Source organism: Rhagoletis zephyria, unplaced genomic scaffold (genome assembly GCF_001687245.7).
Source record: "Rhagoletis zephyria isolate East Lansing unplaced genomic scaffold, Rhagoletis_zephyria_1.1 Rzeph_scaffold_00830, whole genome shotgun sequence".
In the NCBI taxonomy this organism is placed as follows: domain Eukaryota; kingdom Metazoa; phylum Arthropoda; class Insecta; order Diptera; family Tephritidae; genus Rhagoletis; species Rhagoletis zephyria.
In genome coordinates this window covers 74,726-90,838 of record NW_016157914.1, presented here as the reverse complement: position 1 = coordinate 90,838, position 16,113 = coordinate 74,726, and the positions used below count along the sequence as shown (strand labels likewise).

Sequence of the window (16,113 nt, the reverse complement as noted above, 5' to 3'; positions counted from 1 at the left end):
TTAGTGCCTAGTGCCCTTTTTAGTGCTTTTTTCTGAACTAAAATTGCTGAATTTACAAATTTAAATGCACTAAAATGCAAACCATAATTGATAAAAAGATGAAGTAGCAAACCCACGTTCTTGCGTTTTTGTTAAATTGTATTCGCGTTGAAAATGCTAGCACGCAGATAAGTTAAGTACTTATTTTTTTATTTTCTTGATTATTGATTGATTACACAGTTCGAAAATTTTAACTTTTTTTGCCACCTGAGTGGAACCGTTTTGTGTAGATTTTTCGGTGCTGAATCCAAATCTAGCTGCAGAATTTCTCTACCACGTCAGAATTTTGAGATATCCTAGCCTCTAAGTGTAAAAACATGGTTTTTCGCAATATTTGAGGTTATATTATAAAACAAAAAATTTTTTCGCTCACTTCTACTTAGGGTATCATTAAGTACTACTCTTCCCCTTTAAAATTCAATTTCGTTTGTTGCGATTCGATTGTTCCTTCTCCAGATGTGTATTTATTTATACATGTAAATATTGTTTATTTTTTTACTTCTGTTTACCACAAACTGTTATGAAAAAGAGTATCCTTTGATAAAAAAAAAAAATTAGTGCTTTTAGTGCGGTAAAACGCTCTTTTTTCCTAGGTTTGGTGCTTTTTGAAACTGAAAAGTTGGCAACACTGTGTTTTGGGCACCCGCGAGCTCGTGTGGAACAAACCTATTATTGAATCAATTTAGAACAGATTAAATAAAGTTATGCTACTTTTACAATAACCGACGTTTATATGCAAGTGTAGATATGTTTGAATGCCAAGTAAGTTTTACAAAGTTCACAATTTATTTGCTCCAATTTATTTATTTAACTTTTTATAGAATTCTCATCAATTCTCCATTAGGTTCAACTTAATAGTTTGGAGATATCCTATTGATTTGTGCCGGAGTGATGAGGATTGTTAGAAAAGCGTACAATGACAAATTACGGATAACTTAAAAGAGAAAGCTTATAGTGAGTAATATTAACGAATCGTGATAAGAAACAAATATAATCGAAATTGTAGTTAATAGTGAGAAACTTAATGTAGGTAAATGTAGATTCGCAACAGCAAGATCTTTTAAATATTCATACATGCATACGTATGTAGCTGTGAATAATTTAATAACTTCGGAAGAGCTCATGCTTGTGATCCGATAAAGCCTTTAAGTAAAATGGACCAAAAAACGGGCTTGAACTTTGTGGAAACAGAACTACGCAAACGTGCTCAAGGCATCTTAAAGCAAACTACATGTCTGGCCCATAAAACAAATGGCCATATGCCAAACACGACACAATTAACTAAAGTAAGCGTCAAAGTATTTATACCTACATGTTAACTTAAGGTATAAATGCAACCTAATGGAACATTCGGCGTTTTTACCACATAAAAGAAATATTTCTGCATTTAAGGGCGGTGTTAGCCAAATCATTATAAGTGGTAGTGAAATGTGTGATTAATTAAGATAAATATTTAGTCAAGCAGATAATTATATGTAGTATTATCTTGCGTTCATCCACTGGAAGTATATACTTATGTATGTATATAAACGATATAACTAAACTGCTTTAGTAAGCATGATATTTTCATTTAGTTCTTATAAAATTCAATATCTCATTACTGCCACATTCAATGTCAAGTTTTCTCCTTTATCTTATGCTCACTTTCGCTAGATAACAAATTATTTAAATATCGTTAACTACCATTTACAGTACACCTCTGACCATGAAACCTCTTATAAATACTCCAGCACATATCTGATAATGTCACCAACCACTATGGCAGCTGCAAAACCGGCAAATAAAGCCTACACTGTATTAACGCACTCAAATCGAGGTGCTTCAATGAATCGCCGATTCAGTGAAAGTTCTGCGGATGAGTTATACAGAAGTACCGAGTCATTCAAACGCTCTAGTTGGAATCAAAATATGCACAAGGAATTATTGAATAACGACAGGCAGAAGAGGAAAACCGGTTGTTGTTTCCGCTTCTGCAGATATGATGATGATGACGAAGATATAGGTGGCTGTTGTTGTTTTGGCGGTGGCAGCAGAAAAAACCGCATTAGTGACGCAATCGATGTCGGGATTCGAGTAATGCTAGTATGCATTTTTATGTAAGTACGTTTGTACATATGACTTACCAGTCGATTACGGAATGCAACCGAACTTCAGTTGGGTGGCCAGTGGCTGAAATGGGATTACAGATGGCAACTGGTAACTGAAAGCTGGCAATTGAGTTGCTATATTGGCAACTACATTTTTGTGGTTGCCGCAGAAATTTTGATTGAGATAATTTATTTCTTTTCTCAACTCTTTCTTCAACTTATTTACACTCAAGTCTTATTTACGGGTTTTTCAAAATTGTATTACCTTCAACTTTATAGAACTTAACTACAGTTGCTATTCATAATATAAAATTTCATTTCAGTCGCGTTGCCCATCTGCAACCCAACTGCAGTTGAGTTGTCATCCATAATCACGTATATTTATATACATGTATATTTGATAGTATATCGTCGGTGATACTGCAAAACGTTCTATGTCACTTTTTACCTCTGATGATTAATTGATCTGTTATCTGTATCTGATCGCTTCTGGCAATCGTTCATCTTCATCAGCCAAAGGTAGACAGTTTTGTCATTCGTTTCTTAGGGGGTAACGATTTGCAGATGCATTCCGGTGCAAGTAAGAGACCATTTAAGTATTAAAGGTACAAATTGACATAGACCGTTTTGCAGTATCACCGACGATATATGTATATCTATAGACAGCCGAAGGCCTCTTATCTATGGCTGTTTACCTTCCCATATTATTATAAAGCAAATATATATACATAAATACTTAACTATTTTTCATGCGATTGATTTTAGCCACTATTTGAATTTTTTTCAGATCTCTGGAGAATACAAAACCCTTCAAGCGTAAAGTGCACCCGGAAGAGATGTGGCTGTATAAAAATCCGCGATCTCCTGATATCGTTTCAGTGCAGGCACTTTTGTTATCAGCAATTTTTGTTCCACTTTCTGTAACAATAGCGCATTTGTGGTTGACGGGCGATCGGCGAGATTTTCGTGCAGCCAGCTGGGTGTGGACATTAGCGCTTGGGTTGAATGGCCTCGTAACGAGTCTACTAAAAATAACTGTAGGCCGTCACAGACCGGATTTCTTTTATCGATGCTTTCCTGATGGCATCGAAGTCTTAAACAACGGCACTAATGCAGATGGTTCAATGGACTGGTACAATTGTACCGGTGATATAAGACAAATAAGTGAGGGACGCAAAAGTTTTCCCAGTGGACATGCTTCATGTATGTATAAAATAAAGAGTTTACTATCTCAAAATTTCTAATAATTAAAATAATTTGTATTTTAGTTTCCTTTGTTGGTTTTGGTTTCATCGCCATTTATGTGGGTGCCAAACTGCATGCGCTAAGCGCACGCGGGCGCGGCCAATCGTGGCGTCTATGTGTTACACTTCTGCCAATAATTCTGGCGGCACTAATTGCAGTTAGTCGTACATGCGATTATCATCACCACTGGGAAGATGTGTTTGTCGGCAGTTTGATTGGTCTGTCTATTACGTATATAGTTTATAGACAATACTATCCATCAGTATTCTCGAGCAGTTGCCATCGACCATATTTTCGTATTTGTGGACGATCAAGCGAATCAAGTAATCAGCTAAATTCGCAACCAAAGTTGTACGAACCCGTATCGACTAAAGACGGAATTGACGATGAAAGTATTTCTTATGAAGATCAAGATGATGCACCTAGGGATGAACGGCGTCGACTTATTTGAAGATCTAAGTTTAGTTATAATTGGGGATTTTCGGAAATATTCATATATTTAGGTATGTTGGTGCGTGTAGATATTTTATTTAGCGTTATTCGTGTATTATCTGTAATATTTTCGTTATTTATTATTCAGCATATAATTTGTGTTTCTTAGTTGACTGAGTTTCTTTCTATTTCGCATCAGAAAATACCATAGAATCGTGCGAAGTTTACTTATTCAATACACATTGGATTCGGAGAAATTATGTAACGCTAGATGAACAGATACATACATATATAGATAAATATAGATTTTATAAGAAACCGAACTAATAGTTGATTGATATACTACCTGTTTATGTACGTGATCATATTTAACCGATTTCGTTAACTCCAACCATTCGTAATTAAATTACAAAAATGCAAAATTTGTTAGTTTTGGTTGGTTCTGATTTTTTATTATGTAGCATTGCCAAAAAATACGCAACTTATACCTTGATCCAATTTTGCATTTCCTAAATTTAATTAATTTCCGTAACAAATTTACCGCGCTTAAGAATTGAAAGATTGTAGTAACAATTGCTTATCGCGTTCCTTCTTTTTCACTACATCCAAACTACGCTGCCGCCACGTACTTTTACGCAGCTTTATTGGTCGACTGCCTACATAGCGGCCATCCATTTCTTTCATCGCTCGAATAAAGTCGGCCGGCTCGCGAAAACTCACAAAACCAAAGCCTTTACTTTTGCCAGTTCTTTTATCTCGAATGACACGTGCTCTTTGGAAAGACGGATACTTATTAAATGTACGTGTTAAGACCTCGTCATTCACGTCATTCCCGAGATCACCACAAAATATGCGAAAATCATCATCAGGCCAGTCAGCTAATGAAGCGTCCTCCCAAACGGATCCACCAGCCACGCGTATTGTTTTCCGATCTTTCTTCTTTCGTTCTGTTGTTTGAAATGATTGCAATGCCGAAGACGCTCGAGCAGCTTTTATTGCTTCTTCAGCTATAGGATTTGGACCTGACTTCTCTGCTTTCAGCTTTTTTAGTTTCTGAGTAACATCAAATTGTATAGCATTGATGTCTATGTGTGGTGTAGTAGGAACATTTACAGACTGTCTACTTTGATAAAGTTTTGGCGCACTACTGACCACAACTGGAGTAGCTGTAACACTAGCCGAAGATGGGGCTCCTGTTTTTGAGGGACCACTATTTCCATTCGCCTGTGTGGGCACAAAGGTTGACATGAAAGTGGGTGGAGGAATTACTGGCGGCGGCACCGAAATTCGTGATGGTGTTGCCACAGACGACGTTGTAGTTGTAGAAGAACATGTAGCTATGGTTGATTGTGGGTGCTGCTGTAGCTTTTGCTGAACTTGGAAAGTGTTTGCTGCAATTATAGGGCGCACTTGACTGGGCACAAACATGTTCCGCATGGGCTGAGTAGCTGGCTTAGATATTTCTGCTTCGAAACGGGATAACTCGTCCTCGATGTGTTTACGTTTGGTACCCATATTTATGAAGAAATAATTGGCTCACAGTAATTAATGATGAAAAAACCACACAANGATTGAAGTTGAGGATTTGAAAACACATTTGCATTTCTGGCTGTAGCTGAACGTGTAGAGATGATCGCTGTTAGTTGTTAGCTCCCAGCATGTTCGGGTTCGAATGCCGTCAGAGGCAACATGTAATTTTTTTTTTTGTTTTTGGTTTTTATTAATTTCGAAAAAGCATGTGAGAAGTGAAGAACAAAACCGTGTACAAACGAAAAAATATAACAACAATGCGATTGTTAATATGTTGGAGTAGTTTTGTGCTACTCTGATGTAATGCAGGGATGGAGTATATGGTCCTGCCCTAGGACATCGCAATGTTAATTGGATCATATTTTTTATATGAATTGTGGTTAATTTTGGAGTACTCCTTGGTCTTTAGGGAGTACTCTTTACACGCATGCATGGAGTAGGCGCGATTTTTGCAGGGAAAGTGTCCTTTGAAAGAAGTTTTTTATTTCCGAAGGGCGAATTGTAGGGAAAATTTCTGAAACTGGCTGTTCACATAGCAAATGAATTTCTGGCAATCTTCCCCGATATTTAAATGCAACCCACTTTACCGGTTGTTTTTTATTTCTCTTGTTTATAATTAATTCTATTTTCAATTTGAAGTTTGATTTTGTATTTATAACTTAACAATTAAATTCCGCAAAATTATTAGTAAAAGCATTTATATATATTTTAAATTGTTCGTTACTATTTATGCCAAGCTCGCGATTACTCGATTAGTTTGATTGCACTTGCAGCAAAAATAAGAATTCCAAGTCGTCGCCTGGGTAAAAGATTGTCGTATGTTGATTTCGGCAGGTTGTGGTAATCGCGATTGAAGTTTGGAATGCAATTTCTCAAAAACGCAAAGACAGATGTTCTCCAAAGTCTCTGAAAATGTTACTAGTTCCCAAAATTCTTAAATTATTTAATTTTGAATGTTTAATGTTAATTAGATTTGAGTTTATGAAGGATTTTCTTTAGTAAAATTTTGTCGTAAGCGTCATTTGTCCACAATTTGGCAGCCACTTTGTATGAAATACGACAAAATGTGATCAAAATTTCTACTAAATTAACGACACTTTTTACTCAAAATCTCGGAAACTAAAGGAGATATCTAAAAATGGAGAACGTCATTTTTAAGATATTGATTACTTTAATATGGCTGCATAACTAACTATATTTTTGCTAAATTATAGAAAAATTTGTAGTCAATATCTCGGAAACTAAAGCAGATATCTGAAAAGCCACCCATCGAAAGACCTTATTTCAAAATATATAACTGCATCTAGAACTAAAAATCGTCAAAATTGCGCTTACGACAATCTTTTACCCAGGCGACGAGGTGCAGCGCGAGCAAGTTGAAATACATTTCCGAAATCGATTTTCGCTTTTTCAATCGCAGGCACACCTTGCAGAATAATTTCTGAAACTGGTTTCCAAAAAGTGACAGAAAGGTCTTTCTGGCTGTTCGGACGTCGAAATAAAATTTCTCTTTGCGTGCAAAAGCTGGAAATATTGCCAAGTCTGACACGCTCTTTGGAATCGAATTAAACCAACGGTTGCAACATTTCGTACACGATCTTCAAAGGTGATTTTCGTAATTTTGAAATTTGATATTTCTGTTTTGTTATATAGACAAAAAATCTTGGCGCAAATGAGACAAAATTATCGATTTCTTATCCTCTATTATCGGAGGCTTGGTTTATTTGCATCTGTGAATGATTATTCTTCGAACAGAGAACGTATATTTATATATATATATATATATTTATAAATATACGTTCTCTGCTTCGAAGATGAAGATTTTATTTATTGTTTGTAAAAGTTTTAACTTGACCGGTTTTTAGTTGAAATACTTTTTTATGTTGCCGTTTGTTATAAAATAGGCAACTAAAAATGAATATTACAAGCAGCGTAAATGTGTCGGTTGAAACAACGTGTGAAAATCAAATACAGGAAATTACCTACGATGGCACCGAAATCTATCAACCGTAAGTGCATTCAGCATGTAAAAAAAAATATCTCGCGACACTTTTAATCTTTTCCCAATAGGCCACCCACTCTATCTGAAACGCTAGCTCGCTGTGCAGCGCGAATCGATTTCAGTAAAACTTCTCTCGACGATTTGAAAAAGGAAGACAAGTCTACGGAAGATGAGAAAGATCCATCACAATTTCAGCCAAGCCTGTGGCCTTGGGACTCAGTTCGAAACAAATTAAATGATGCTTTCACGGAAGTTTGCGTGCTTTCTGATGTCATAACAATAGCTAAAGATAAACGTTACTTAGTTTTGGATCCTGTTCCAGAAGATCCCGACGAGACTAAACCTATTGTTCAAGTTTATAGTCGTAAAAAGGCTTTGGGACAAGCAGCACAGGTTCTTTTAGGTGGCGCTGAGCGTCTGCGTAATTCACATAGTGAGCAACGAAACCGCAATGTAACAGATTTTCACATAGAACTACTTCGACTGCGACAGAATTGGCGACTAAAGAAAGTTTCCAATGCTATTATTGGTGATTTAAGTTATCGCACTGCTGGATCGAAATTCGGAATGAGTGGCACATTCGAAGTGACAAAAGCTGAAGATGTAACTGATGATGACAATGCGTCAGGAAGTATTGCATGTAGTGGGAATAATGGCTTGCCCACTCAATCACCAAAAACCACTTCATCCTTGCGAGTTATTGTGCCGGCCGAACTACAAGGAGTAGCCTACATAAAAGTTATCACTCAAAAAGATCAGGAAGATCTATGCACTGCTAATGTTAATCTTATGGGACATGGACCTAATATAACACAGCAGGTAAGATGCAGTTAATTCAGACACAAGGTATATTAACACATAATTAATCGAGTTTTACATTAAAGGCAGGTGTTTGGCAGAAAACTTTAGAATTTGCACAAAATGTACTATTTTGTAAAGAATTATTCTCTCAGCTTGCACGCGAAGCCATTCAGTTGCAAGCCCCCATACCGCATGTTGTTATTGGCAATCAGATTCGTGCCACTCTTCTCCCAGGAATACAACTCATTATTTCACTATGTCACTCCACAACCTTCGATTCCAGCCAACCGGGACCAATAAATGACCATGATCATGTGCTTGAACATTCATTGCATCAACTTTTGCGTGAAGTACATCACAAGAATTCTCATCATCCTTTTCCACATCCAACAAGTGGACCATTAGGGCCCAGTAAAAAGCGCATGCTTGCTGGTCCTAAGGCGGCAGATCGTCAAAGTTTACTTGAGATGACCAAGTCGCAAACTATACTGGAACAAATAATTGCCCAAGCCCAACATATATTTATGCGCAAACGGACGCAATACGTATTAGACACTTTAGCGCGTGATGTTAAGGATCCTCAGATTGTGTCACATTGGAATGCAATGAATAGTCCAACCATGTCATGTGTGAAGATTAATATTGTGACCCATGGGTAAGTAGAAGGAATTGAATGAATGTAAAAATATGCATACATACATACATTTTTTCATTGTGATTTCAGCTACGACACCATAAATCGTACGTCTCTGGTAATACACGTAAAGGAGCGTTCCCTAAAATGCATTTGCCGTGATGGCCGTGTAATGCATCTTTCGTACGAGCCACAGGAGTTGCGCGATCTTATACTTTGTCAGATAAATTCGCACCAGATATCATGTTTGCTAAATTTGGCGCGCTGTATGGCTTGGACGGTTCTATCTAATAGCAACAACCTCGGCATTGGCAAAGTCGAACCTCTGGGCAATGCTAGTTCTTGTTTATTGGCTTCACCGAATGGTGATCGTATGATCGCGGTGCAAATACGTTGCGACCCGCAAATCGATGTTAAGGTTTATATTGCTCGGAGTCCACGCCCAGACTTTATACCCAATCCACTGGTGCCAGAGAAATTCTGGGAAAATTTAGGAGGTCATTTCAAAGAAGTAAGTCAAGTTTATAAAATATCGGTCTAAACGTTAACTATCAATTGACTTTTCTAGGTCCGCTTTGACAAAATCGAAGGTAAGAGTTTCCTCAATAAAATGGAGTTCTTGATGGCGGCGCTTACCAGCGATTCGATATAAAAATCCATGCCTACCATACGTACTTATCCTATGGGCCAATCAATTTTATTTACATAATTGTGTAGAAATAATAATTTTAAATTAAGTCATGTTATAACTTGCTCAAATACACTTCATTTCTTTAAAAATGCGGCGGGTTTGAAAAAAAATTAGTAGTTAAACTTATTCATAAATATTGTATTCAATGCTATTGAATTGTTTGGCCAGCATAACGAGCAACAGGAGAAATAAATACGAAACGTAACCAAGCCAAACAAACAGTGCTACACACCCCTACCCCGTAAGTCAACAGAACTTCATAGGAGAATTGCTTTCGTGGGTTGTCAAAGACAAAAATTACCAGCACAGCAGTTATGGGAGTTAGAAGTCAGGCTAGTTTAGCCACGTTAAAATCACTGCTATATTCCACACTGCTACAAACTTGCACGAAAAGATAAAAATAGCCAGAAGCAAAAACGTTGGATGTAATTTCGTCTCTTTCGGCCTTTTAGTCGTCTGAAAGCCTCCAACTCGCGAGCATAGTTTCGTAGCAACTTAGCTATGTACAAATGTTTCTGTATTTACATACTTCGTAGTTGTAGGAATTAAGATGCTTTGAACAAAGATAAGAAGCCATGCAAACCAAAAAAACAATACAAGCGAAATAAATCAATATTACTATTAGTACACTCTGAGGGTGCAATATACGCATGTAGATATGGAAGAAAAATTTTAGTAATATTAACACCTTAATAAAAGCATTAATTGCATGGCACCTTGGAGTTGGAGGAATCCTTGCACCTCAGGGGCAACCGATAGCGACGAGTCGCCACAAACAACATCGCCCGTACGAAAGCGCTCTCAAAGTGGGTTTGCCGGAAACGCGCATCAGCGTGAAAATGGCACAGAGTCAACGAACGGTACCAGCACTTACCAGAAGCCATATTCAAACCCAAAAACCAAACATACCACCCCGGTGCTCTTTTCTACAAATAGCGGACTACATTTACGTGTCACGAAACCTAAGTTCAAACCTTGTGCACCTACTGGGGTATGTATGTGTGGTGGCACAGTCGGACCGAGATGTAACGCACTCAATATAACCGGATGTAGTTGTGCCATTGAGAGTGGCATTGACACACGTTTGCCCGCTTCCTGTATTTATGAAATACATTTCTGTGATTTGGAGCGTTGGGTGAGTACGATAATAAGGCTGTTTCAGGATTTACAAGGTTTACAAGAAAAGCTGTTTCAGCCATTAATAAACCTTATGTAAGGTGGCGTACGGGAACAGTGTCCTTTAAAATTCTGTAAATCCTGAAGTACCTGGAACAGGCTTAATGCTTTAGTGATATGCATACATTTACGTATTAAAATTAAAATTAATGCAATTATTATTACGATGCTTAGAGTACGAATCGCGCTAACACCATCTGCCTCGAAGATACTTTTATAGTGTCAAGACGCAACAATAGTCTACCCAGCTCCAATATGTCGTCCGCTGATAGAGACAATACTATCTTTAAAAGCAGAAACCAGCGCAGCGGAAGCATTTTTTGCGTGCCCAGCGGCAGTCGGCATGCACTCGTAATGCCGCATAGAAGCCTTTACCAACGCAGCACAAGCATACAAAGCACATTTGAACGATTTGGTGTGCAGTGAAGAGATATTGATAATGAAAGGGAATTTAAACCTACTGAACTAAAACCTCGGAGTAATTCAAAAACAGAAATAGACAAATAGTAAATTTTTGTAAATATATGAGTGACTTTTTTATGCTTATCTAATCCAATAAATTGATTTAAAAAAAAAAAAATGTAATCTTGGTGCTTTCTTCGTGCTCAGTTGCTGATGCTTTGTTGCATTTGAAATGGCTCATGATGAGCAAGCAGGCATATTCGTCCTTATATTCGCGTGGAACGTGATGCTTTCATAAGAACTCTGCAGAATTTATTGCAGTTCGAATACATACATCCTTTTTGTGGTTGTCATCGTCGACATCTGTCGGTATTGGTCTCGTCGTTATCGGTAACAAATGATTGCTGTTGCATTACATAAATATGTCTGGCCTAACCTAGAGTTAGTTCCTGAACTCGAGCCACTCCATAACCCCAAACAAAAACCTACGAATCATAGGCATTCTCACTGGATATTGCTGGCTAAAACATCTGCAGAAGTTGGGAATCTGGTAGAATGACCTCTGTCGTTTCTGCAATTCAACTGAGCGCACCATTGCATCTGCTCTGTGAATGTGGTCAAAGAGAGAGCGCATCCGCTCCGTGCCGACAGTGTATAAAATTATCCTCACCGCTACCTTCCTCCCCTCTGCATCTTCCATTGTTTCCAAGAGAGAAATACAAAACTCATTGAAACAATATTGAGTTCTTTTTTTACTTTTTACAAATATTCTTGTTTTAAAACTTTATTCATCATTTTCACACTTTATTTATGTATATTTTTTTTTTTTGGATTTTCATGTGTGTTAAGCTATTTGCAAATTGTATATAATTAACACTAAAAATACTTACTTTAAACATATTTGCAGAATTCACCACCACATTTCATTAATTCGTTTTCCAAATTTTATTTTTTTTTTTTTTTTTACTTTATCTTTTTTTGTATTTTACTTTTACTTAAGATTTACTGCAGCGTTTTAATTTATCATTTCATGCATACAAATTGCAAAAAAAAAAATTCACATCTTCATCACGAAATATTACCGTGGGCATACGCCTAATCACGATGATCACGTTCATCATCGGCTTCAATGACATTTATTGCATAAAAGTGTGCATTCATTGCCTATATCGTCTTTCACACCCTTAATATGTACGACGTATTCAAAATTTTAATTTCCATGCTTTCAATTTAAGCTTATGTTTATGTATGTATGTAGTCTAAATTGCTAAATTAACTTTTTCATGTCTCGCTTGTTATGCAAACTATTTTATCTTTTTCTTATTTTGTCAAGTGAGTAATTTAAGTTATGTATGTATGTGTATATTGTGCTCTAATTCAAATTAATTTGCGGATTCTTCAAACATTTAGCGCTATTTGATCGTTTTACATCAAATGTCATGTATGTATGTAAGTTTTTTTTTTAGTATTAGCTGACTTTTTCGTTTTTAATTCATACTGATATTTCAGCATTAATTTTTGATTCGACTTTTAAGTTTTTACAATGCTTAAAAAAAAAATCTTAAACAAAGTTAACTCTAATTTTTGGGATATGAAAAATAAGACTAAACCGCTCTAAGGACACAAAAGTTAGGAAGAATTGAAACGCGTAGCTATGAAAAACGAAGAAAAATATTGTAAGCACAATACAATGCACACATGTACGTACATACATATATTTTTTGTACAATGCATGCATACAAACTGTTTTTATTTTCATTACAAACGTACATCGCACTTATTTATAAATAGTTTTTAATTCAACCATTTTTTGTATTTTTTTTTTAAGGATTTTACGTTTTTTATGTATTATCTTCTAGTTATGTGTGTTGTCCCTTTCCTTTTAGTTAATTATAACTACATATAAAGACTTTTAAGTTGTAATACTCTAGCACTAAAATAATAATTATATTTTTTTAAGTATAATAAGTAAATATTTTATTTAAATATGCATATTTCTTTAATTGTATTTAAATAGCAATAATTTTAAACTTTTGTACAATATTAAGTTATGTATTGATATATTTATAATATATGTGTGTATGTATGTAGGCATACGGTAATATTTTTATATCTAATGCTTACATATGTATGTATGTATGTACGTGTAGGGGGATATTTACTTTTTCCTCTGCCGTACAATCACTCTTTCTATCATATTAAATATATGTATGCTAGTATTCAATATTTTTGAGTTTTTTTATTTTTGCATTGTTTTTGTGTTTATATAATTTTTGATCTGTTTAAGATGTATGCGAATAAAAAATATTTGCAACATATTTATTTACTTGATTTATTATATTTTACATGCGCCGTCACAGCACCACCTTTCAATATCGCTTGCTTATCAGCAGGCAAGAAAATTCTTGTAAACCGCAGAAAATCAAATTTCTTGCGGTTTTTATTTTGGGGACGTTTTTTTTACATACAACCGTGCCGTAATAAAAAAACATTATATAGGTAAAAACATTCTCTCAATTCGTCGACCATGACTCTTTTCAGACGTTTGAAGGTATTTCAAAATCATATAAAATATAATTTAAAAAAATAATAATAATAATTGTTCCATATTGTTATGGTTTGAGGTGTGTGTGAGTTTGAGTTTTGAATTGTAAAATTATATTCTATTTTTATTTTCACTTAATTTTAAATTAAACGATTTGAGAAATAACGTTTTCATTCCAACGTTTCCCAAGAAACCCATTCGATAATTTTGCTATTTACAAATTTAAGAGCACATGAACCAAATTCTGAAAATAGGGACACGCCTGATAGAATTGTTTCGAAATACATACCTCCATAATACATACAAAGAGCAGATTCATGCACTTCAACAATTGTTTGATTGATATTCGATTCCTATTTATCTTTATTAATACATATGTACATATTTTTAATAAAATCATATTCCAATTATTGAATAAATTATGTTGTTCCACGTGCAAATTTATTTATTTTGTTTACTGCTTTTTCATATGTACTGCAGAAGTATTATGATTTCAAATTTCTGAGATATATGTATGCATGTTGGGCAATGGCTACACGCTCAATATTTATGACTTAAGCAAACACATAATATTTATTACGGGATCTGCGATCAAGATTTCTAAACATTCAAATAAAGGTTAATTAATGTCTCGATCCTAACGTGTAGCATTTGCCATAGAAACCACCATGCAGGCGTACGTTGGGGCTAGGGCGTAGTATTGAGATCAACATGTAAATATGCTGCTGTCACTTGCATACATACATATGTATGTGTGTATGTATATACACTGACAGTAATGCCTAACTTACCACCGCTATTATTTATTTGATGAAGTAGAAATTCGTACCTTAATTAAAAAAAAAAAAAATCAGTTAATTTAAATTGCACATTATTATACTAAAATTTAATGAGCGAGTTTTATCGCATACCCGAAATTTTCCTAAAAGAATCGATTAAGAAGTTTGAAAATTTATGAAGTTTTCTAAATTTTGTACAAAGTTTGAATCTTTTGTTTATAGTTTTTGTTATATACTGAACTATGTACGTAAATAAAAAAAATAAGAAATCGATAATAATGTACGAAATACTACTTCATAAAGGTGTGCTTGGCACGATATGTATTTGCATGTGTACATGTCACTTTTTACATATGGAAATGTCAACATATCATGTAAAAACAAACTAGATTTGTTTCTGTACAAAGCAGATGCACGTACATACGAAATTGAAATGTTTCTATTTTCATCTGACACACTGATAGAATCATCTGAGTTTAGTTTATTTCATTTTCAAAGAACGTATTTTTAAATAGTTAAATAAAGACCGTGAATTTGACAGACATACGCAATTTCATATGTATTGAAAAAGTCACATTTACAGATGCAAATACATATCGTGCAAGAACACCTTAAAAATTGTGTAAACTTTGTACGTGACCGCCAATGTATGTATGTATTTCTTTGTTCAGCAACTGTCACATTTTATCTGAAATAAGTAAGGTGGTGCTCGCACTTTCGAAAAAATAAATGAATATAACGGTTTATCTTCACCCAAAATCCATTATTCTACATTTATCTAATGCAACGAGAATTTTTTTTTTTTTTTTAAAATTCAAGCTTGACTCTCCGATGAATATTTGTGATTTATGTATGTATATTTCCATTTAGTTTAAATGTAAAATTTTACATACAGTCAGTCAATAAAGTTTAAGTACAGCAATTTTTTTACAATACTGGCAACTATTTTTCAAATATTATATTTTTCGATAATTCCTTATAAAAATATGGTTAATTCTACAATAAAAACCCCAAAAATTCAAGTTTCAAACTTTGTGCAAAATTAAAGAAAATTCTGCAAAATTTCATTCAAATATTGTACTTTTTATTTACGCTCTCTAGAAAAAAGTTGAATATGCAGTTTTCTAGCCCATTCAATTTTAGTATAACAAAGTGCAAGTTTGAGGTAGCTACGACTTACCGTTGATTTTTAGCACTTTTTTTTGTGGAAGGTGTCGCACATTTTTTCCATATAAAAAAAATATCAAACATTATTTTATATGGAGAAAATGAGCGACACCTTCAACAAAAAAATTTCCCAAAAATCAATGGTAAGTCGTAGCTTCCTCTTGCTTGCACTTTCTTATACTGAAATTGAATGGGCTAAAAAACTGCATATTCAACTTTTTTCTAGAGAGCGTAAATAAAAATACAAAATATTTGAATGAAATTTTGCAGAATTTTCTTTAATTTTGCACAAAGTTTGAAACTTTGATTTTTGAGGTTTTTGTTGTAGAATTAACCATATTTTTATAAAAAATTAGCGAAAAATAAAATATTTAAAAAATAGTTGCCCGTATTGTAAAAAATTCGCTGTACCTAAATTTTATTGACTGACTGTACATGATTTATCATACTTTTTAACCTATTATGAATTCATTACGGGTCTTCACCTATACGCGTACGTTTTATATTTGGGCAATTGGGCGAATTTGCGCAGTGTGTTTCATGAGGACAATTTAATATTTTGTGCAATTTCTGACATTTAATT

At 34.7% G+C, this 16,113-nt stretch overlaps 4 protein-coding genes across 14 annotated transcripts; 3 read left to right on the top strand and 1 right to left on the bottom strand.

Annotated features, from left to right (window-relative positions):
* Positions 1 to 702: 702 nt before the first annotated feature.
* LOC108361732 (phospholipid phosphatase 5) lies at positions 703 to 4,126 on the top strand. 11 transcript variants are annotated; one of them, XR_001847353.1, is made up of 6 exons: positions 1,007 to 1,325; positions 1,732 to 2,135; positions 2,914 to 3,329; positions 3,395 to 3,589; positions 3,648 to 3,874; positions 4,003 to 4,126. XR_001847353.1 is itself a non-coding variant. In XM_017614447.1 (5 exons), exons 3-5 carry the CDS (start codon positions 1,783 to 1,785, stop codon positions 3,820 to 3,822), a joined length of 1,197 nt encoding a protein of 398 aa, XP_017469936.1. In that variant the 5' UTR covers positions 703 to 801; positions 861 to 993; positions 1,770 to 1,782; the 3' UTR covers positions 3,823 to 4,126. The 11 variants fall into 11 exon arrangements, 7 of the variants coding, with proteins under 7 accessions (XP_017469936.1, XP_017469933.1, XP_017469934.1 ...); XR_001847354.1 differs by having other exon boundaries at positions 3,952 to 4,126; XM_017614447.1 differs by lacking the exon at positions 1,007 to 1,325 and adding exons at positions 703 to 801; positions 861 to 993 and having other exon boundaries at positions 1,770 to 2,135; positions 3,395 to 4,126.
* A 103-nt stretch (positions 4,127 to 4,229) lies between these two features.
* Positions 4,230 to 5,365, bottom strand: LOC108361734 (RNA-binding protein 42). The gene has a single exon (XM_017614450.1). It carries the CDS (start codon positions 5,316 to 5,318, stop codon positions 4,350 to 4,352), a length of 969 nt encoding a protein of 322 aa, XP_017469939.1. The 5' UTR covers positions 5,319 to 5,365; the 3' UTR covers positions 4,230 to 4,349.
* A 1,777-nt stretch (positions 5,366 to 7,142) lies between these two features.
* Positions 7,143 to 9,571, top strand: MED17 (mediator complex subunit 17). Its single transcript, XM_017614437.1, has 5 exons — positions 7,143 to 7,342; positions 7,404 to 8,154; positions 8,220 to 8,791; positions 8,861 to 9,281; positions 9,339 to 9,571. The coding sequence occupies exons 1-5, from the start codon at positions 7,248 to 7,250 to the stop codon at positions 9,420 to 9,422; spliced, it is 1,923 nt and encodes a 640-aa protein (XP_017469926.1). The 5' UTR covers positions 7,143 to 7,247; the 3' UTR covers positions 9,423 to 9,571.
* Positions 9,572 to 9,664: 93 nt separating this feature from the next.
* Positions 9,665 to 12,767, top strand: LOC108361731 (uncharacterized). The gene is made up of 2 exons (XM_017614442.1): positions 9,665 to 10,596; positions 10,812 to 12,767. Exons 1-2 carry the CDS (start codon positions 10,171 to 10,173, stop codon positions 11,061 to 11,063), a joined length of 678 nt encoding a protein of 225 aa, XP_017469931.1. The 5' UTR covers positions 9,665 to 10,170; the 3' UTR covers positions 11,064 to 12,767.
* Positions 12,768 to 16,113: the final 3,346 nt, after the last annotated feature.